This window comes from Cinclus cinclus, chromosome 20, assembly GCF_963662255.1.
Source record: "Cinclus cinclus chromosome 20, bCinCin1.1, whole genome shotgun sequence".
Classification (NCBI taxonomy): domain Eukaryota; kingdom Metazoa; phylum Chordata; class Aves; order Passeriformes; family Cinclidae; genus Cinclus; species Cinclus cinclus.
This window is the reverse complement of record NC_085065.1, coordinates 1,921,242-1,942,741: the sequence shown is the minus strand read 5'-3', so window position 1 is coordinate 1,942,741 and position 21,500 is coordinate 1,921,242. Positions and strand designations below refer to the sequence as shown.

At 49.2% G+C, this 21,500-nt stretch overlaps 1 protein-coding gene across 3 annotated transcripts in view; it reads right to left on the bottom strand.

The window, feature by feature from the left end:
• Positions 1–2,384: 2,384 nt before the first annotated feature.
• MYH10 (myosin heavy chain 10) overlaps positions 2,385–21,500 on the bottom strand; it is an 83,023-nt gene continuing 63,907 nt past the window's right edge. For all 3 annotated transcript variants that reach the window (XM_062506460.1, XM_062506462.1, XM_062506463.1), the window contains 21 exons: positions 21,359–21,490; positions 20,375–20,581; positions 18,973–19,110; positions 18,340–18,463; positions 15,861–16,032; positions 14,889–15,101; positions 14,643–14,787; positions 13,368–13,574; positions 12,283–12,387; positions 11,135–11,287; positions 10,570–10,818; positions 9,812–10,024; positions 8,892–9,104; positions 7,583–7,744; positions 6,825–6,953; positions 5,624–5,712; positions 5,191–5,314; positions 4,898–5,106; positions 4,030–4,138; positions 3,588–3,760; positions 2,385–2,529 (listed from right to left, as the gene is read on the bottom strand). In XM_062506460.1, coding sequence (XP_062362444.1) covers positions 2,385–2,529; positions 3,588–3,760; positions 4,030–4,138; positions 4,898–5,106; positions 5,191–5,314; positions 5,624–5,712; positions 6,825–6,953; positions 7,583–7,744; positions 8,892–9,104; positions 9,812–10,024; positions 10,570–10,818; positions 11,135–11,287; positions 12,283–12,387; positions 13,368–13,574; positions 14,643–14,787; positions 14,889–15,101; positions 15,861–16,032; positions 18,340–18,463; positions 18,973–19,110; positions 20,375–20,581; positions 21,359–21,490 — 3,411 coding nt within the window. The remainder of the gene's footprint in view (positions 2,530–3,587; positions 3,761–4,029; positions 4,139–4,897; positions 5,107–5,190; positions 5,315–5,623; positions 5,713–6,824; positions 6,954–7,582; positions 7,745–8,891; positions 9,105–9,811; positions 10,025–10,569; positions 10,819–11,134; positions 11,288–12,282; positions 12,388–13,367; positions 13,575–14,642; positions 14,788–14,888; positions 15,102–15,860; positions 16,033–18,339; positions 18,464–18,972; positions 19,111–20,374; positions 20,582–21,358; positions 21,491–21,500) is intronic.

The following is a 21,500-nucleotide window of genomic DNA, read 5'->3' as shown; positions in this document are numbered from 1 at the left end:
AGCCCTGGGATTGTGCCCGTGTCCACCTCTGGGGCTGTGCCCGTGTCCAGCTCTGGGCTGTGTCCCTGTCCAGCTCTGGGGCTGTGCCCGTGTCCACCTCTGGGGCTGTGCCCGTGTCCAGCCCTGGGCCCTGACCCCACCCCCACACGGACACCCTGGGCTGTGCCCACCCCGGGCTGTGCCCACCCTGTTTCTCTGGGGCTGCACTTGCTGCCAGCTCCTGCCAGAGCCTCCCTCACACCCCCCAGCCCAGTGGGGTCACCCTCCCAGCCCCAGCTCAGCCTCATGGCTGTCTGACAGGGACAGGGGGAAAAGCCCTTCCTCATCTCTTCCTCTAGTGAAGGAGGAAAAGGTGCCAGGATTGACCCAGGTTCTATCCAAGAGCAGCCCCCCAGTGCTGGAGACTCCAGCCCCAAGCCAGGCCCCTGGAAGCACAGATCCTATAGAAAGGGTGGGAGCAGCCCCCAACCAGCCCCTGTGCCTGCTGTGTCCTCACTGCCTCAGGTTTTTCACCCACTCACCACCCTCCCCTCCCACCTGTCCGTGGGCCCACCCTGGTTCCAGACCCAGCCAAAAGCTCCCACCCTGCACTCCAGCTCCTGCAGCTCCCAGCCCCGGTTCCAGGGCAGGTTCTGCACACCAAGACCCCAAAAGAGGGGATGTAACTGCTCAGGCAGGAGCCCAGACCCTGCTGAAGGCAGGAGTGGGGCTGTAACACAGCAGTGAGTGGCAGGAGGAGAGCTCAGAGTTCCTTTGTGCTCCAGCTGGGCCCTGCCCGTGGCATTCAAAGGCAAAGGCTCAGCTTGGACCAAGCCATTGATGCCGTATTTAGGTCAAAATAAAAGGGTGGGGAAAAAAAGCAATTAAACAAAACAGGAAGAAGGGAAAAGGCAGCTTCCAGTCATATCTCGTTTATTAAGGTCTATGCCAGCCTCGGGAGAGCTCTTCCAGTAAGTAAACAGAGCAGGCGGCCGCATCTATAATGAATAAATTTATTGTCTTACAAAAATCATTGTCTAGAAATATGGGTATACAAGAAAACAAGATATTTGCAGTCAGACGCCTGGTGGTCAACAGCCAGTTTGATTAAAAATATCCAAACACACACAACAAAACCTTTGCAACAGATGTTAAAGCTTTTAACCAAAAAGGGAAATCCATGGGTTTTGAGCATGTGGCAGAGGAAGTTTCCTAGTTAACACTGATTCATTGTCACTAATATCAATAATACCACTTGGACTAGAGAGGTACATGATATGAAGCACAGTCAAAATTAATACATTAAATCATTGTTATATAGGCAAATTATATATGTAACGTTGTCTTAGTACTGTAGTGTCTAAGGCACTTTCTGTAATGTCAGTTTTCAGCTATTTAAACAAAAAGAACGCTAACTACTCACTGTAATACTGCTCAAAATAAAAAACAAACAAACAAAAAAAAAACCAACAAAACAACAGAAAAAAAAAAGGATTCACATCCACTGGCATGTTAACTGTAGGCAGGCAACATCCATCCATGCAGGGCGGGAGCCCTGAGCCCCGGCCCCACAGGGGTCCCAGAGCCTCCCATGGCCTGGCTCGGCCTCACATTAATAAATTAGTTTTGCCTGTGCTGTGTGTTTATTTCCCAGGGGTGTTCACATTATCCCAGCCTGGCGTCTGCAGGGCCCCGGGGGCTCTGAGCACTCAGGGCTGTGCAGGGACGGGGACCCACCTCGGTGTGCCTGGACTGCATGGACACGAACGGATGGAGCAGGTGCTGAGAACACTTCAAATGGGATTGCAGGATAAAAATGGACACTACTCACTCATCCCTACACTTCCCTCTAACACTTCCCAAGGCCGTTTTTCACAGTTCACTCAGGGGTTGTGTGCGGATCACACCAATTGGGAGAAAAGAAAGAAACGGGTGCGGTTTGGTCTTCACTGATCCGAGCGGCCGCGCCCAGCCCGGGCCTGAAGGATGCTGCTGGACACAAGGCATGCACAGCCACGGCCAGGGGTCTGTCCTGGCCACCCACCCGCTGGGAATGACGCTTCTGGATTGATAAAAAAAAGTTTCATCCTTCACATGATGCTTTATAAAATGGCTTTACAATGAGTATCTGGAAAAGAGATGCACTGAACAGAGACGATCCCGGTTGTTTACTATATATAAAAAAGCAGTTGTACCTATATCTGAAGCAGGGTACAGTGTGGTGAGGCTGGAGAGCCTTAAGACATGGTTGACCTATGATAAGGAACCTTGTAGCACATGCCGAGGGTCGTAAGGCAGCTTTCCGGCCACAAGGCAGTTCCGAGGGCAGGGCAGGGCAGGGCAGGGCAGGCGCTGCGGGCTCCTGCCGGGGCTGCAAGGTGTGTGCATGCAGGCGGGGCCGGGCGCTACTCGGCGGGGGCGGGCGGAGCCTCGTTCACATCGCTGCCTTTGCTCTCGGCGTCGTCGTCCGACAGCTCCAGCGAGGCGCCCTCGATGTGCAGCTGCCGCCGCCCCGAGCGGCTCGAGGAGAAGGTGATGGGTCCTCCCCTCCTGCGAACCGCAGAGCAGCGCTGGCTCAGGGTCCCGCGCCAGCCCAGGAGCACGGCAGGGCTTGGGCTGGGCTGGGGGGATCTTAAAGCTCAGCCCATCCCACCCCACCCATGGCAGGGACACCTTCCACTGTCCCAGGCTGCTCCAACCCCAATGTCCAACCTGGCCTTGGGCACTGCCAGGGATCCAGGGGCAGCCACAGCTGCTCTGGGAATTCCATCCCAACCCCTCCCCACCCTCCCAGGGAACAATTCCTAATTCCCAATATCCCGTCCTGCCCTGCCCTCTGACAGTGGGAACCATTCCCTGTGCTCTGTCCCTTCATCCCTTGTCCCAAGTCCCTTCAGGTACTGAAAGGTCATCCTGGCAGCCCTCCCTGCTCAAGCAGTGAATGGGGCAGTTCAGCCCTAGGCTGCCCAGGGGGATTATTTCCCACAGGGAGTCTCAAACCCTCCTCCCTCCCCAAGGAGCCACAACCCTGAGCTCAAATACCTCTGGCAGTCTGGAAGTCCTGCTTAGTTTATACCATCACCTTAGGTTTGCAAGTCTCAAGTAAGTTAAAAAGTTGTCTCTGCAGGAGCACCAAGCACAGACAAGAGCAGGTTCTGTACAAAATTCTAAGGCTGAGCCCGTCTGTGCCCCTCAGTATGGCTCATGGGCTGCAGGAGCCTCACCCCTGCTGTGTCCCCCCATCCCTGGCACACTGGATCCCACAGACCTGCTCTCAAGAAAACTGCTGCAACATTCCCAAAAGTAAGGGCCAGGAAAAACAGGATCAATACCAGCCACTGGAAAAGCACAACTGAGCCACCTCCTCTGTCACATTTACCTACGGCTGGGTTGAAATGGCTGCTCAGGGAACCTGCCAATGAGGACTTTGACCCAAGAGCTGTCAGGAATATCCCTGTGGAGTACCTGGCAGCTTCCTTTTGTCATCACCAGGTTCTAGTTTGACCCATTCCCTAATCACAGCAGTTCCCAGCTGGATGTTCCCCAGGGATGATGCCCCAGGGAGGGTCTGTGGGCCATCCCAGTTCCAGTGATCCAGTGGCACTGACCTTAGCCTGTTTTTGAGGGTGCTGACTTCCCTGCTCAGCCCCTCGTTGGCCTCTGTAGCATCATCCAGCTCCCGCTGCAGCTTGCGCCGGGACGCGTTGGCGCGCGTGGCCTCCTCCTCTGCCTCCTCCAGCTGCCTCTTCAGCTGCTTCATCCTGGCATTGGCCTTCTCCATCTGCAACCAGCCCAGCACTCGGGGTCAGCCCAGCAGCTGCACCTCGACAGGGGCCAGCACAGCCTCGTGCAGGTTCCAGCCTGGAGCCCCGAACACCGTGGAGCTCCTGGCCCTGGGAGAGCAGGCTGGGAACAGCCCATGCCAGCAGAGCTCACGTACACAGGGAAAATCCCTGCTGGTTTCATCACCACTGTAGATTCCCTTTCCATTACAGTTCCTCTTCACAAACCCTTCCCACCCCAAGGAGGTTTTACTGAGCCCCCACCCACCTGCTCCTTGTACTGGTCCGCGTGGCGCCGCTCGTCCTCCACCTGCATGAAAACCTCCTTCAGCTTCTTCTCCGTGCGGCGCACCAGCTTGTTGGCAGCTGCTCTTTCCCTGCAACAACCCAAAGCCATCGTTTGTCCCAGGGCTTGAGGGCTAGGAACATGAGATCTTCCCCCCGAAGGTGGAATTGGGACAGAGCTCTCTGCACATGCCAGACACAGCAATGGAACTGATTCATGTGCCAGGGGCTGGCTGGGGTGCAGGGGTGCAGCTCTCAGAGCACAAAGCCTGAGCCCTAGGGCAATGTGAGCATGGGACAAAGAGGGCTCAGAGGGTGCCTTCACAAGATTGGACAGAGCAGCTTTAAAGCTTCTGCTTAACCAGTAACACAGTCCTGCTGCAGAGCACAGAAAGGACAGAGGTGGTGGTAGGACAAGCCCCACCTGCAAATGCAGGGAGGAATCAAAAAATTAATCAAAAAATTAATTTTGAGGACAGGATTGCAAGGACAGATGGATAACTGACTGCAGAAAGATTTCTGGAGAGCACAGGATTTATCTCAAGCTGTCCCACTTAAGCTGTTCCTCTAACCAAGCAACCAGGGGTCTCAAGGGAACATTTCACCTTGTCCCAGGAAACTCCTGCAGCACCCTGTGACTCTGGGACATCAACACCTTGCAGAGTTCATCCAGCTGGTAGGAAGCAAACCCATTCTGGAACGCCCAACCCCAGTTACTTTACAGCTGCCCTGCTGAAGTTTATCCCCTAAACAGGAGCCTCCAGACAAGAAACCTAAGGCCCTTCAGAAACTTCCAGCATGGAACTTTCAGCCATTCGGCCCACACAGGCAACCAGGTCTTTTTCCCTTACTTGGCTTCCTGCTCGAGTTGTTCTTCAAGCTGTGCAATCTTGGCTTCTAGAGTAGAAATTGTTGCCTTGAATTTGGACTTGACAGAGCCCTCCAGTTCCTGAAGCTTGGCCTTGAGCTCCTTGTTCTGCCTCTCCAGCTGCTGCCGCGCATTCTCGCTCTTCTGGGCAGCGCTGCGCTCGCCGGCCAGCTCTGAGTTGAGAGTGTCCACCTGGCAGGGAGGGGACAGGGATCACTCAGTGTCACCAGAGCCTCCGTGGATGTCACACCCAGCAGCAGCTGCCTCTGGGCTCACCTGCAGCGTGGTCTTTCGGAAGCGCTCATTGAGCAGCTCCATGTTGCTCTGCTCCTCCTCCAGCTCCTCCTCCAGCTGGGCAATCCGAGCCTCCAGCCGGCGCTTCTCGTCCAGCAGTGCTGACCTGAACAGGGGAAGGGGTCAGGAGTCTCCAGAGCCAACAGAGCTCCTGGGGACGCCACTTAGGATCAGGGAGTCTTCTGAGCTGGAAGGGACTCACCAGGATCATCCAGTCTAACCCCCGACCCTGCACAGACCCCCCAACAATCCCACCCTGAGCATCCCTGGCAGCGCTGTCCAAACTCTCCTGGAGCTCTGGCAGCCTCAGGGCCGTGCCCATTCCCTGGGGAGCCTGGGCAGTGCCAGCACCCTCTGGGTGAGGGAAGAACCTTTCCCTGATCTCCATCGTGCCCCTTCCTGTCCCTGGACTCACTTCCCAGAGGCGCTGTTGGCGATCTCGTCCGCCAGCTCATCGCGCTCCTGCTCCGCGTGCCGCCGTGCGCGCTCCGACGCTGCAAACTCCTGCCAGGGTGGGAAACAGTCAGTGCAGCCCCAGGAATGCCACAGCTTCTGCAGACAGCTCAGCCTCCTAACAGCCTCTGCTTCTGGGAGATGCTGTGAACTGGGGTATCCCTGGGGATTTTAATGGATAAGCCAGCAGGACACATCAGCTGGGTATTCCCTCCCTGCCCTGGCACTGCAGTGGAGTTACTTCTCTCTGGAATGTTCCCCACACAAGGCAAGGGAAAAAATCTGTCAAGATCAGTAACACCCAAGCCCTCAGCAGCAGGAGAAGCCACTATGCCACATGCTCTGATAGACAGTCAGTGTAAAGTAGGTGCTAAATGTTTTAGGTTCTCACAGAGTTCTCAGCATGAAGACAAGAGAATAAAAATTAAAAAGCTTCAGCACAACAGCACACACAGCACTGAACCTCTGATTATAAATCTCCATTAAGTGGCAGAGACACTCAAGCATTTCCTAAGGACAATGAAATGCTCAACAAGTGCAACACTGAGGTCTGAAGGCCACCCAAGTCCACCTGGAGAAGCTCCAGGCAGTGCCAGGTTATCTGTGAAGGCTCCAGGGGAGTGTGGCGAGTCTGGACAACTGCTGCAAGCCCTGCCCTGCAGCTAAAGCAGACAGGAGAGGCACAGGGACACTGCAGTGTCTGACCTTGTGGTAGCACAGGGACACTGGAAGATGAGAGATGCAGCAAGACTTGGAGCTCTCACATAAATTGCCAACAGTGAGGGCAAACATGGCCATTACAGGAAGGGCTGAGAGGGCAGAGGGATAAACCTCCACATGCACAAATGGTCCACTGGGGCACCAGAGAGGGAACTGTAAATAGTGAACCCTAACTATCCATTTCAGTGCTGATACTGAGCACTGCACCTCTCAGAGACCCCTGAACCACCCAGCACACTGCAGGGAAGCCTCAAATGTGTTTAAGCAGCAGTAAAGCTTCTCTGCAATCCAGAAGTCCAGACTCCTACAAAGCTGTAAGGACTCACTGATGACCTGGAGCAGGGCAACCAGAGTTGTCCACTACACTGCTTTTCACTTTTTCTTTACCCTCTCATTGCCTTACTCTAAACAAGAAAAACAAATCTCTTGGATTTCCATCTCACCTCTTGGAGCTGGAGTATTTCTGCTTCAAGACTTTTGAGCTTCTTCTCACTCTCTTTGGACTGGGCAAAGATCTCATCCCTGGATGCTCGGGCCTCTTCCAGCTCCCGCTGGTAGTCCTTCATCTGAGCCTGCAGGTGGAGAGCAGGGTGAGGAACAGCCAGGCAGCATCAGGACAATCACAAGATCCATTCCAGCTCTGAAGCACTGCAGCCCCTAAGAGATAAGGCTGTTCTCCCAAAGTGGCTTCATTCCACTTAAAGGCATTTCCAGTTCCTCTGTATTGTAAAATTCCATTTTCTCATCTTTCCACCCCTCAATGCCTGGTCAGAAATATCACATTCCAAGGCTTCAAGCATTCCATAGAATTATAGAGTGGAATCTTAGAATGACCTGAGTTGGACGAGCCCTTAATTATCATCCAGTGCCACCCCTGCCTTGGGCAGGGACACTTTCCACTATCCCAGGTTGCACCAAGTCCTGTCCAACCTGGCCTTGGACATCTCCAGGGATGTGGGAAGTGGTTTTGTGGCAGGGGAGTTCGGAACAAGATTAGCTTCTAGGCCCCTTCCAACCCAAACCATTCTGTGATTCTGTAAAAGGATGAGTCTTGCCTAGAGGATAAATCCAGGTTGGACACTCTCAGACTCATCAGTGGAGTCTGATTCTCCTCCTGCCTTCAGCTGCAGCTGCACTGAACGAAAGCAGCCCCTGGGCAGCTCCCAGGACAGAACCCAGCTCCCTGATCAGCTGTGCCTACCTGGAGCTTCCTGAGCTGTTTGATGGCTTCATCCCGAGCCTTGTTTGCAGCCTCTATCTGCCCCTCCAGGTCCTTCAGGTCCATCTCCAGTTTCTTCTTGGCTGCCACGGCCAGCGCCCGCTGCTTGCGCTCATCCTCCAGCTCGGCCTCCAGCTCCCGCACCTGGGGCCAGGCATGGCAGGGTGAGCCCTGCAGGCACCCCAAGGCCTGCCAGGGACACCTCCCCAGGGGAAAAGGCTATGGAATGGCAGCTAAGGGGAAGGCAAGGCCAAATCCCAAATGGAAGCAGAGACCTCTGCACTGAGCAAAAGGGAGACCCCAGGAAAGAAATCAGCATCTGGAGCATTTCCATTTCAGCCTCCTGCCCACCACTCCCATCCACCACTGGGGATGGCTCCAGGGCAGATGTCACTAACTCTGATGGAAAATAAGAAGTAGAATCACCTCATTGTCTTAAGAAAACAATGAAACCATTCCCTTTTGAACAGCCTGTTACTGGCATTTATACACCAACAACTTCTTTTCCCAAAACAGAACAAAAAAAGGGTGTGTAAACAGCCAGGCAACATGGACATCGCCAAACCTATACAAAAATAAACTGAACCAGAAATGCCACAGGTTACCAACATGGAAGAATATTTTGTTTTGAAGTAAATCTGCCTCCCAGTGCAAGGTCAGGAGCTCTTGTCCAGTTCAGATAACAGCAACTTTATACTGCAGTGACCTTCCAAACCCTGCAGGCCAGGTTTATTCCTAAGATATCTTTACACTGGTGATTCTCAGTTTTTGTTTTCTTGGGATAAATCTTGGAATATTGGCTGGTTTATTCCTCAACACTTAATTTAGAACCAAGCATGATCCTCTAAAGGCATTTCTTGAGGCTCTTCTGATCTCTGTGTTCCCAGAATTCCCAAGTCTGGCAAACCTGGAAGCACTGCCATGATTTGCATTTAGGAAACTGTTCACTTAATTTAAAAGTCTATCTCAGCATCCATGGGTTTGTTCCTGGACATCAAATAGGATGGGCTTGAGAATGCAACTGAGATATCCCTATCCTGGGAATACATCCAGGCAGCTACAGCCAAGCCTCCTGGAGTGGTTTTGGAGGTCACCAGCACCACCTGACACTGGCTGGTGACACTGGCCAGCCCTCAGCCAGAACTACTGTATGGTTTGTTAAAATGCTATGGTTTGGGAATTCCATAGAAGGGAGGATGGAATCTTTAAGCACAGAGGTTTATTTTTCTGGTAGCACAGAGGCCCAGAATTCCTCCCCTTCTGACTACACCACAAAGTAAAACAGACATACTTGTTTCACCAGCATCCTCTTCTTCTCCTCGTTCTGTTCATCTCTGGCTTGCAGATCTCTGTCAAACTGAGCTTTCATGGCCTGCATGTTCACCTCCAGACGCAGTTTGGCATCTTCTGTGGCTTGCAGTTCATCTTCCAGCTCCTCCAGCTGAGTCCTCATCTCCTCCACCTGCTGCTCCAGGGTTCTCTTGGACTTCTCCAGCTCGTGGACCTAAGGCAGAAACCCTGATCAGAGCCTGTCCTTCAGGGGCCTCCCAGCAGCAGGACAGGTCAGGGAGTGCACTGGTGACACTTTGAGCTGGACAGTGAACCACAACAGGCACAGCAGCAGCTGTGGGCTGGAGCAGAGGCCCCACGGTGTCAGTGCAGCCCCATTCCCCTTACCCAGAACTGGCACAAGGGGAAATCTGGTTCTTGGGTTATAATGTGGGGCTGGGACATGGTGACACAGCAAACTCCATCAGGGAAGGGCAGGGAGCCTCTGCTGCTGCCTCTGAATCATCACAGTTCTGCTGTGCCTTTGGTTCAACCATGTCCTGCAACTCAGCTTGACCAAAGGGAACAGAAATGCTCATTATCCCTGACTTACACATAAAATATACCCAGCAACACAAAAATGAGGAAGTGGCTGCCCCCATCTATCACAGCTGAAATACATAACCAGTTCTATCTGACTGTGGTCCCACCTCCATTGATCCAAAAGTATAAAATTGCTATCTGGGATCTCCATGAGGGTGAGAATACAGCTTTGGAAGAGGCCTGATGTTAACAAGGACCACCCCTTAGGCTGGGCATTAATTCCTCCAGCATTTTGGGTGAGCTTCAGAAAACTGTTCTCGTGCACAGACCCTTCTCCAGGCAGGGAGCTTCCCCTGTTATTCCCAGTCTGTAACAAACAGTCTGTAGAACCATACTCACATTTTTGCCCACATCATCTTTGGAGCTCATCAAGTCTTCCATATCTGCACGCAGCTGTTTGTTCTGCCTTTCAAATTCCTCCTTGGCTTCCAGGGCCTCCTCCAGGGCCCGGGCCAGGGACAGGGCTTTGGTTTCCTTCTCCCTCGCCTCTGCCTCAGCACGGTCTCGCTCCTCTGCATATCTGGCAGAAATGGTCTTTTCTTCTGCCAGCATCTGAACATAAGGAACAATTAATCCACCTCTTAAGTTCCACAATCAGGTCCTTCCTGCCTCAGGTGTTTTATTCAGGAAGTGGTGCATGCTCTGAGTTTAAGTGACCTCCAGGAGCTGTCTGGTCCCTCAGTCATGATCAGAGAGCCACTAAGAGAACAGCTACAGCTCCTCTGGGATGAGGGGACGAAAGCAAGCCATTCATCAAGCCTCAAGTTTTATACAATTTCCACCTTTCACTCTTCAGATCCCTTTTTTAGTCTATCTTGAGAGATTACAATAAAACTCTGAAGTTTTTGTTCCAGCATAGTTCTCTTTTTCTATATCAAGAGCTGATTACTTGATCTAAGAGGCCTCAGAGATGGCATTTGGCTCACAGAACTGGGAGTGTCAAGTTACTCCCAACAAAGGCCAGCTGCTCACAGACTTATCAACAACCTCAGCATGCCTGTCAGACCCTTCTTTATACCAGGCTCAGCAACAGCAGCAACAACAAGATGTCATTTAAAAATCCTAAAAACCAAGAAGATGACAGGAGACTGGAGTACCTGATCAAACTTCTTCTGCTTTTTCTCCAGGTTGGAGACAATCTGGCGCTGGTGATCCAGATCCACCATCAGGTCATCCAGCTCCTGCTGCAGGCGGTTCTTGGTCTTTTCCAGTTTGTCATAAGCCAGAGCCTTCTCCTCCAGGCGCTGGCTTAGGGACTCCATGTCCTTCAACAACTTCTTCTTGGTCTCCTCCAGGCCTTCAATGGTTCCTAAGTCATCATCCACCTTCTTCTTGGCCTCAGCCAACTGAAATGCAGGAAAAGCAAGTGAAGTCCCTTAGTGCATCATGAGAGGGAGGAAAGGCACGCAGGGTCAAAGTGCAAAGGCAGCAACAGATGTTACTGCGAGCTAAGGGAGTACAAAAACTGGGAATTCTCAGGGTCTAAGCAGGGCAAAGCCCTGCCCATCACACATCATGACTGCAGTGGAGAAAGGCCACAGGAAACTCTATTCCAAAATCTGTTCCAGCACCCGTGGAAGTCCCGTGATGTGTTCCCCAAAGCTCTGGGACACCAGTTTGGGACAGCTCCTCGCACAAGGGCTGCCACTCACAGCAGCTTACCTGGGCCTGCAAGGCCAGCATCTGCTTCTCCAGGTTCTTCCTGGCCTCTTCTTCCTCCTCCTGCTGCTCCTGCAGGTTGTTCTTCTCCTCTTCCAGCTGCCTTATCCTGCTGCTGAGGTTGAGCTTCTGGCGGGTTTCCTCCTGGAGCAGCTCCTGGAACACAGGCACGGGCAGAGCTGAGTGTGCTCTCAAACCCCCACACTCCACATGGTGAGTTCCAGGTTTAATTGTCCCTCAGATTTTGGGACAAGGACATGCTTTGCGAAGATATCTGTTATTTGGATTTTCAAAAAGCCACTGCTCATTCATTTTTGGGCACACTTAAACCTTCATAAAGCGTATTTCTGCTCAGGGAACCCATGCCAGAGTCTGTTCTAGAAGTTAATGGATGATACTTTTCCATCTTTCAAGGGACTAGCACAGAAGTCACCTGCAAAATGTATTTATTCTTTTTCCAGACAAGAATAGAGTACCTATTTTAAACCACCTGGGAAGAACATGGAGTAGCAAATCCTGCAATGGCAGCATTCTTCCATGTTTTCTGCATTATTTAAATGTAAAAGGTCTCTTTAAAGGTGGAAACTCCTGTCATAACAAAGTAATGAAAGGTGTAACCCCCCATGCCACCTCCTCTCCCTCATCCTGCTCCACAGAAACCCCTCCAGTTGTGATTAACATCATTCAGAGTTAAGTAGTCACCATTAGACCTTTAAACAGGGAAGAGAAAATATATTGAAGTGATGAATATCTGCAGAAAGCTGCATTTTCTTAAACCTGACAGTTTGAACTTCAGTTGTAAGAACCTGAAGCTGTCAGTAAAAGACAGGGTATTATTCCTCATATATCCTAAGGATATTGACATTAAATTCTGCATGGAAGGGTTTTTTTATTTGATTCTTATTTGCCTCAGAGACAAAGACATAAAACAGAACTAGCAACTATCAGGCAGTGGGGCCCAGATAATGAAAACTTGGTTCCCTGTGTAGCTGAGCCATCCCAATCCCTCCCATTTCACTGGGCTGAACAAGAAATTCAGCTTCTACCCAGGGGACTTTCCAAAGCATGAATGAAAATAGATTTTCTGTTAGCAGTCTGTTTCCCTGAGGAGCAGAGCTCCAGTGCCAAGCTCAGCTTTGCTGCACACACACCTGTGTATCCTGAAGCTGAGATTCCAAACTGGCTGCATCCTTGGCAAACTTGATGCCTTTTTTCTCTGCCTCCTCCAGCAGACTGGAGACATTGTCCAGTTCATTCTGCAAAGCAAGCAGCCCAAAGGTAACAGCACAGCCCAAATCCCACTGGGGCCTAGAACTGCACAGCACAAAAACCTCAGCAAATTCCAGGTATGGCAAGACAGCAACGAAGTCCAACAGAGAGAGACAACGAGCTAAAAACTCTGAAGTTTGGCTACAAAATGGAAGTTGAATGTCAGTCCTGAAGTGCAGTAACAAAACAAGAGCTAGGCTACTGACCTCTGATATTCAGCATTTTGCTTTGATCCCTGCATTCACACTTCAATGCTATTTTTATTTCTAGGACCATATATTTCATGGAAGCTTTAATTCAGGCATCATCAGGGTGGCAGCTGGGTCTAAAGCTTCATTACAAGAGAAAAGATTACTGCCAGGTGCCAGCTCATTATTTTGGGCTACACTACTTTTATACACAGTGAGAGACAGGCTCAAAGCCTGAGAGCTGGCCCATTCCCTTTTGGAAGTGCTTGAGCTGGATTTACCTCAAGTCCTCATTGCTGTGGTTCAGTAGTCAGCCATGGCTGTATTTTGCCCGTTTGCTCCATTTCCCAGAAAAATGGGCCTGTGCTTGCAACCCCTCCCTGCCAGGCTCCCACCTTGGAGCACCAAAGCAAACCCATTGCCACGCTCAATGTTTGCTCATCCCTATGGAAAAGCTCAGCCCAATCCACTCAATTCCACAGCCAAGCCAAAAGCCTGTATTCCAGCTGGACTGTGCAGAGCTCCCTGCAGCATCTGCTCTCCGGGATGGAATGCACATCCTTCAAAGCCATTGGAACTCCCACACAACCCAGGACACTCAGGATTGATGTCACAGCTGTCCAGCTCTCCCCACCTGAGGCACATCACCACTCTGGGGCCTCCCAAGTCCATGAGAGCCCTTGACGAGGTCACCTCCCACATCACCCCATTTCTGCACATGGTTACAGCTTTGAGTTCCTTGCCTGTTTTCCAGGATGTCAGGACTTCCAGAGCCTTACCTGCAGCTTGTTGGCCTTCTCCGCCAGCTCCACCCTCAGCCTCTCCCCTTCTGACACCTTTGCAGTCAGCTCCTGCACCTGAGCATCGAGTTTCTTCCTCTTGTGCTCAGACTCTGCCTTGACCTGCTGCAGCACCTTCACCTCACAGGCTAGCTCCTTGTTGTCAGACTCTAAGCCTTGCTTGTTCTTTTCAAGGTTTGCTTTGAACTGGTAAAGACAAAAGAGAAGAAGTTCAACTCTTTGCTGCAGGTGAGGATTTTCTGCTAAAAATGATTCTGCAGGTTTCCATGTTCAGAGAGAAGCCAGGTGCTCAGCAAAACGTGAGCAGGGAGTGTTGAAAATGCTGCTGTGTAACATAGTGTGTGTGTCAGGTAAAGCCTGAGGGAATTCAGGGTGATCTCCCCAGCACCACAGGTAACAGTGAGGAGCAGCAGAGGCAGGATCTGGGATGGCAGCACTGGAAATTATTGTTTTGGTAGCACTGCAAGGAGGAAGGAATGTGCCCATTAACAGATCAGCATGGCTCATCTCACAGAAATAAAAGGGAAGATATGAACCAAAGCTGCCCTGATTTGAGTAGGCAGAGCAGCCTGGAAGTGCAGAACAAAGCAATTCTCAGCACTGCACTGACATTCGTCAGAAGCCTTGAAAAAGCAATAGTTGGCACAAGGGATGTTTAAGTGTCATTTCTGCTTTATCACCAGAGCTGACACCATCTTATCACAGGAGTTTTGTTTCAGATTGCAGGGTATTTTTCCATCTTTTCATGCTCTGATTGAGAATATTTATTGAATAAGGAGCAGAAGACATGCAGGAGATTTTCAGGTGAATAAAGCTGGTGAAAATCATAGTTTAATACTACATTTCTCACTTAATTTAGAATACTAAGGAAGCTTATGCAGCCTTCACAATACAAAAAAACATCACCACAGATTATGAACTGTCCACACACACATTTGTGAATGACCCCAGCTGTAATTTCAAAAACTTGACACTTCTTTTCTTGGAATAATTCTCCTTCTGAACAAGGGCAGGAGCCATGTGATCCATGTGTGCCTCTGCTGCTGGTGACCAGAGGACACAGCACAGATGTGCTGCTGAATAGCTGCAATATTGTCAAACCAACATGATAAATCTCAACAACTGGGACAGATTTTTAGAGGACAACTTGGCTCTGTGACCATGGAAAACCTCAGCTCAGGTATCCTGGAAGGAACCATGCCACCTGTGGTAGTCATAAAAATCCCTGAAGCAGAAAGTTTGTTTTCTTCTCACCCTTTTGGCCTGTTCAAGCTGTTCAGAGAGCTCCTCCAGGGCAGTAGCATGCCTCTGTCTGATCTCCTGGATCTGGGCTTCATGGTTTTTGGTTTCCTCCTCGATTGCTTTCTTCAGTTCAGCCACCTCCTGCTCTCGCTTTGTCCTGGAGGAAGTGCAAAGGGTCGTCAAAAAATCAACATTTCAGTTTTTTGTAAATCAAAGATGAATTTCAGTGGTGCTTTCTTACACAGACCATGATCCTACCTCAGCTCCTGCTGTGCTGCAGTGGTGTCCAAGGTATCTTCGAGTTCAGTTTTCAAAGCCTCCAGCTCCTCACTCAAATCCCTTTTCTGCTTTTCTGCCTTGTTCCGTGATGCCTTCTCAGACTCCAGATCCTCCTGGAGCTCTGCAATCTGAGCCTGCAGCTCCCTGATCACTTTCAGTGCATTGTTCTTCTGAACTGCTTCCTCATCCCCTCTGTCAAACAGAGGCACCACAGTTAATGGGATTTCACCTCCTCTCGTAACCATCCTTAAATTATCTACAAAAACAGATTAACTTTTCCACTAGAATAAAAGAAATACATTTTTTTTATAGAATGGTTGGGTTGGAAGTGACCTTCAACATCATCAAATTCCCATTCCTTCCATGAGCAGGGAAACTTTTCACTATCCCAGGTTGCTCCAAGCCCTGTCCAACTTCCAGGGATGGATGAAAGATACCACAGATAAAACCTAAAACCAAGGTGCACTATCAGAATTATCAAGTTGTAGTTTACAGTCAAGTATTCCAGTTCTGTAGATCTCAACACCATCCCAGAAATGTTCCACCTGTAGAATTTTCTCTTCCTGCAAAATTATACTTCAAAAATACAGATGGTCTTCAGCGTAACATGGGACTGCAGGAGTACCACACAAAACCAAATAAAGCCTGTCTTGCCCAGCACTTTGTTAAGACCCACTGAGAAATACACATTTTTCCCTCCTGAGGCTGAATTTTGGAAGATTAAAAAAGCTTCCAGAGCCCAAACACTGTTATACCACATGAAACTCCTCCTCTTTGCAGGTTTGTAGAGCAAGGATGCTGAGGGATCCCTGAATTCCTTTAAATTTGCCATGTGTGTGCACAGCACAAGGCTCCAGAGCTGCTCCAGAAGTGGCTGCTATTGCAGCACTCCCAGCCCTGATTGGAGCCACGTGAAGGTCACTTGGGGGAGCAGCTTTGTCCCACACTGACCTGGCCACAGCAGCCTGCAGCTCCTCCTCTTTCTTGGCCAGCTGGATCTTCAGCTCCTCAATCTGGGCTTGCAGCTCAGCTATTTGGTCCTGCAGGTCTGTGGTTTCCCCATCCAGTTTTCTTTTAGCTTTTTCTAACTCTTGACGGGTCTTCTCCTCCTTTTTCAGGCGTTCTAAAGGAAGCAAAGAATTAAATTCCTATGGAATTGTTCCTCTTGTCTCCCTCAGGGAGTTTGGGGTGGCAGGAAGTTTAATTTATGCTGCCTCAATTATTTCTCCAGTCTGCAGGAAAATGAAACAGCAAAGGAGAACTGCATGACTTAGCCAGAAAGTCAGGGGAAAGTCTCTGACAACTGTGAATAGTTTGAGATGAGGCAACAGAAACATCTTGGTAGACAATAAGGAGTGGGATCTAACAGAGCAGCTTGGGCTGCTAGGCCAGATAATCACAGACATCAGCACTCAAAAAAGAAGATACTGTGAAGTAGAAGTTTCTTCTTCTACCATGAAGAAGAAACTGTGGAATGGAACAAGTGCTGGCTTGCATGGCTTTGGGAAGGCTAGGCAAACTCCAAGAAGTCTACTGGAGAGTAGCATAGCTTAAAGTAAACTTGAATAAACCATTTTACAAGTATCTGTGCTGTTTAATCCCATCCCATCAATATTTAGAGAGCTCCCTCCCAGGAACTGACTGGTGTAGCTGGGATACTCCAGCCCTAAGGAATTCTTTGGGACAGAAGGGCCAAAGCAATCAAAGACATTCAGTTGACACAAAGCCACTCTGCCTGTGGCAGAATCAAGGCAGATCCTGGCTGTGCTGCCCACATCAGCTGATGAGCAGGGCTGCAACAGATCTCAGCCCCAGAAGGTTCTGCTGAGCAGAACCTCAGCACAGTTCTAAAGGCACTGGCACAAATTTAGAATTCTAAGTGACAGCAGGAGTTATTAGCCTTGTTCAATACTTTGGGGCTCCTCAGTGCAGAGATTTCACTCACACCCTTCCCAAACCTCCTTCTGGAGCAGGGTCTTCTACATGGAAAGGGAGCCATGGTCAAGGATCACCTCAGAGCCACCCTGGGTTATTTGGGATTTTCCAGACAACCTAAAGTAACACTGCTTTTCTCCAAACAGTCTCACGTTCCAAAAGAATTGTACTTTTCTCTCTGTTTTTACATGGAGTTCCTGGTGAATGACAGTGTCACAAGACCCAATTTAGTAATTGAGAAAGTTCACAGCAAACTGAATTATTTTTTTTCCCCCAAATATCAGTGCCTAGCAGTGCCAAGACTCTAGCAGAGACCTTAATGGCTTCTTGAATTATCTCCAAGAGTAAATATCATTTTACTCTGCTTTCCTAGCCAAGAAATTGCATGTCTTAAATATAAGCTTTAATTTCCACTTCTAAGGTCATCAGTCTTGGAATGGCTCTGTAACCAAACCCATCTGTCAAGTTTCTAGTCGTGATTTAAGCACAGAGCTACTCCAGCATTATTTTCCAGTGAGTAAAGCTTACTTAGACCCATCTTAAAATCTCTGAATGCAACTGTTAAAGACAAGGTTCATCCATCACTGCTACCCGTTAGTTCAATACCGTCCTACACAGATAAGGTAAAACTCTGATATTCTTCCAGAAGCACATCAGCCTTAAAAAATGTAGCAAGACAGGCCACAACACACCAAGTGCAAGAAATACTCCCAAATTAGGGCACAGTGAACAACTTTCTCTTATTATTTTGCAACTTTGACTTGGCAGCTCATTGATGTTGCACAGTATCTATAGTAATTAAAAAAAAACAAACAATATAAAATCAAGAAAGGTTGTATGTAGGGCAGGTTTAACTTGTGGCAACGCTAGCAAAACAATCAGAAATAAATGGCTAAAGGAATGGAACTATTTTAGATGGAATAATGGAATGGTCTGGGTTGGAAGAGGCCTTGAAGCTCAGCTCATTCCAATCCCCTGCCTTGACCAGGACACCTTCCACCAGACCAGGCTGCTCAATAAAAATAAAGCACTATAAAATAAAATAAATCTATAAATATAATGAAGATAAATATTAAGAAAAGCAAAACAATTGAGATTTACTTATTGAAAAACAATCCTGGAAGCCTAAAGAGTGCCAGCTGCCATTCCTGCAGGAATATACAGCTCTGGTGTTAGAGAAAAGTGGGAGAAACTTCCCAGGAGCCAGGATGTTTTCCCTTGGTGCTAATGGACACAGGCAACAGCATGAATTTCTGAGTGTGTCTATAAAGGAAATGGGATTCTCAAAAATGAAAATCTGACAAGTTCAACAGGAGAGAGACTGAGCAGCCAGATGCAGCAAGCCTTGCAAGAGACCAGTGGAGCTGGCTGAAACAGCAGCTCTGAGAATCCCCAGCTCAGGTTACACTGCACAGGCTGAGCAGACACTGCAGCCCTGGCCCAAGTGATCCATTCCCCCTGGCAGCAGGTCCAGGCCACTCCAGGCACAACAAACCTTCCAAATCTGTGATCATCATTTCCTGCTTGTTCTTCAGTTTGGCCAAGTTCTTGGCTTTTTCTTCTTCTTCAGCCAGCTGAGAAGAGCATTCAGCAATCCGATCCTCCATCAGCTTCTTTTCCTGGGAGGGAGAAAGGGGAGGAAAAAGAACTTAAACACAACTTCAAGAGTTCCTCAGCAATGCAAATAAAGGAACGTACAAAACCCACTGAGGGGTGTGATGGAGCACAATATTCTATTACAGATCTTGTTCCTAGCACAGATTTCATTTCAAGTGATTGTCAATGCTAAGGATCAGTTGGAATTGTTTGGAAACATGAACACTTATTTTCCAAGAGAGACCTGGAATTCAGCACACAGCAAGCCTGGCTTTAGGACAGCATTGGAAATCTGTCTGCAGAGAACAATGGCAGCTATAAACAATTTTTGCAGCTTTAAAATTTGGGAGTGTCATGAACCTGGGAAGAGTGCATGATAAATTCCCTCTGGAATGTCAGCCCAAACTCATCTCCAGTGTCTCAGCTTTGCCCTGGTCACACCCACAGGTGTCCAGGTGCAAATGTCCCAGATCCTGGGCCAGCAGCTTTGAGAGCTGTCCCTTGGCATCTCTACCCTGCACACTACACTCACCTTCAGAAATTTGGAATTTTGGTCCTCCAAGAGTAGGATCTCCTCCTCCATCTTCTTGATCTTTGCCTCAGCTGTCACTTTTTCAAGCTGCAGCTTCTGCCGAGCTCCCTCCTCCTCATCCAGTTGTTCCTCCAGGTCCTGGGAAGAGACAAAACTGCATCTGTGCATTTTCCAGGTTGTCCATGTGGTCACATTTAGGTATTTTTAACTCAGTGACAAAGATGTGTTATTTTGAATAGCCTCTTGCCCTAATACACACCCAACCCACATTTGCTGTGTTAGATTCATTTACAGGACCAATGATCTGGTGAGGAATTAAGGGCCATGGGATACACATGGGATTTTTGATGCTCTGAATTCCAGCTTTGGGTGAAATGTGCTGTCTAGGAAACACACACTCACTGCCACAGTCTTCACCTTCCTAATTGCAACTATAAAATAAAAACTCTGTAATTAATTACAACCAAATAATTTATGTCAGAGACTTCCCAGCACACTGCACCTGAATGGGGCACCTGGTGGAAAAATGCCAGGATCTGAGAAGAGATTCCACAGGAAACAACCTCCTTATTTCAATATCACAGCTGAGACAGTTCAGTTATTGACACAAAGACTTAAAAAGCAATAATGCACTGTGCTTATGAGGGTTTAAATATGATTCAATTAAAGCTGATTAATAGACATTTATGAAAAGGCATCAAAAGCTGTGAGAAGTGGAGTTTATTTCCTCTTCAACTACTTTTAATATTTTGAAAGACAGGTAACTTCTCAGCTATTCTGTTTTTCAGGGTCACCATTATTTAAAAGGAAGCACCTAAGTAATCTGATTTTCCAAAAAATCCTCAATCAAGTAACTTGGAGGAAATGACACTGTCTTAGTGAGGTCAGATAAGGAACATCCTTCATGATGTTCCCTGGATTTCAGTCAAAAAGTAACTTTTCTCTCACATGGGACACCATCCCAGCAGGGAGAGGAGAGGAGAGGAGAGGAGAGGAGAGGAGAGGAGAGGAGAGGAGAGGAGAGGAGAGGAGAGGAGAGGAGAGGAGAGGAGAGGAGAGGAGAGGAGAGGAGAGGAGAGGAGAGGAGAGGAGAGGAGAGGAGAGGAGAGGAGAGGAGAGGAGAGGAGAGGAGAGGAGAGGAGAGGAGAGGAGAGGAGAGGAGAGGAGAGGAGAGGAGAGGAGAGGAGAGGAGAGGAGAGGAGAGGAGAGGAGAGGAGAGGAGAGGAGAGGAGAGGAGAGGAGAGGAGAGGAGAGGAGAGGAGAGGAGAGGAGAGGAGAGGAGAGGAGGACGAGAAAAATGAAGATTATTTTTCCACTCAGGAACCAAATTCCTTTGTCCTGTAGAGATGCTGAGGGAACTTCCCCATCCTACTTCTCCACCTCCAGTCCCTGAGAATCCTACCTGGATATGGCCCTGCATTTTCTTCTTCTCATTCTGCAGTATTTGGTTTCTTTCCTCCTCCTCCTCAACCCTGGACTCCAAATCATGGAGAATTTCTTCCAGCTCTTGCTTTTTGGCAGCCAAGCGAGCCCTCATCTCCTCAGCCTCTGCAAAGAGCTCTGTCTCAGCCTGGAGCTGCTCTGCAAGGATGTTCTTCTCCTCCAGAACCTGCAAATATAAAAGGCAGTAAAGTTTTAAAAATGACACTTCAAAGTCTCTTGTGAGAGATTACACCTGTGACAACTACAAAGGTACTTCAAGGCCATGTTGTGCTCCAATTCCTGCCTCCCTTGTCCACATCCCCAACCAAAGCCTTTCAGAAGAGGAATTGGCAGCAGTCCAGAGGACACCAGCTCTGGCTCCAGCAGTATTTCCTGCACTGCTCCCTGCAGAGTGGCAGAGCAGTGCCATGGGCTGATCCTGGCACTTGGAGTCACTGAAACTCTGCCCAGCCCATCCCTGAGGTTGCCACTTGTCACTGGACATGGAACCAGTGAGTGGCACCCTTGGAGTGCCCCCATCCAGCCAGATCCTTATCACTGAGGGCTCCATCCATCAACTCCATGTCTCTCCAATTTAGACACCAGGACACTGCCAAATGCACAAGTGCAGGTAGATGACCCTGAAATTGCTCTTCCTTCATTCCCCAAATTTCTGCTATCACAGAAAGCCACCAGATCTCTAGAGTTCTCACAGGTGTTTGCCCACAGCTTGCCCAGCCCAGGCACAGAATGACACTGCCACTGAATTTCTCCTGCAAACCACGAAAGGTCACAAAACCAGGTTTTGTTCTGTTAACATGCTTCTGCATCCCTGGAGGAACAGCTCACACTGTGAGTGGGAATCAGCTCACCTGATTCTCTTTTGCTCCCCAGCTTGGCTCCCTCGCATGGGACAGAGCACAATTCATGTCCTGCATATCAAAAGCTGATCTTTGACACAAACCTGTTGATGTTTCCTTTCCATTTCCTCAAGTTCTGCCTCCACTTTTGTCTGTTTTTCTTTCACCTTCATCAGCTCCTCATCCTTGGCTTGAAGCTCTTCTTCCTGACGAGTGACCTGAAGAAGAGGCTTCACCTGCAAAGGT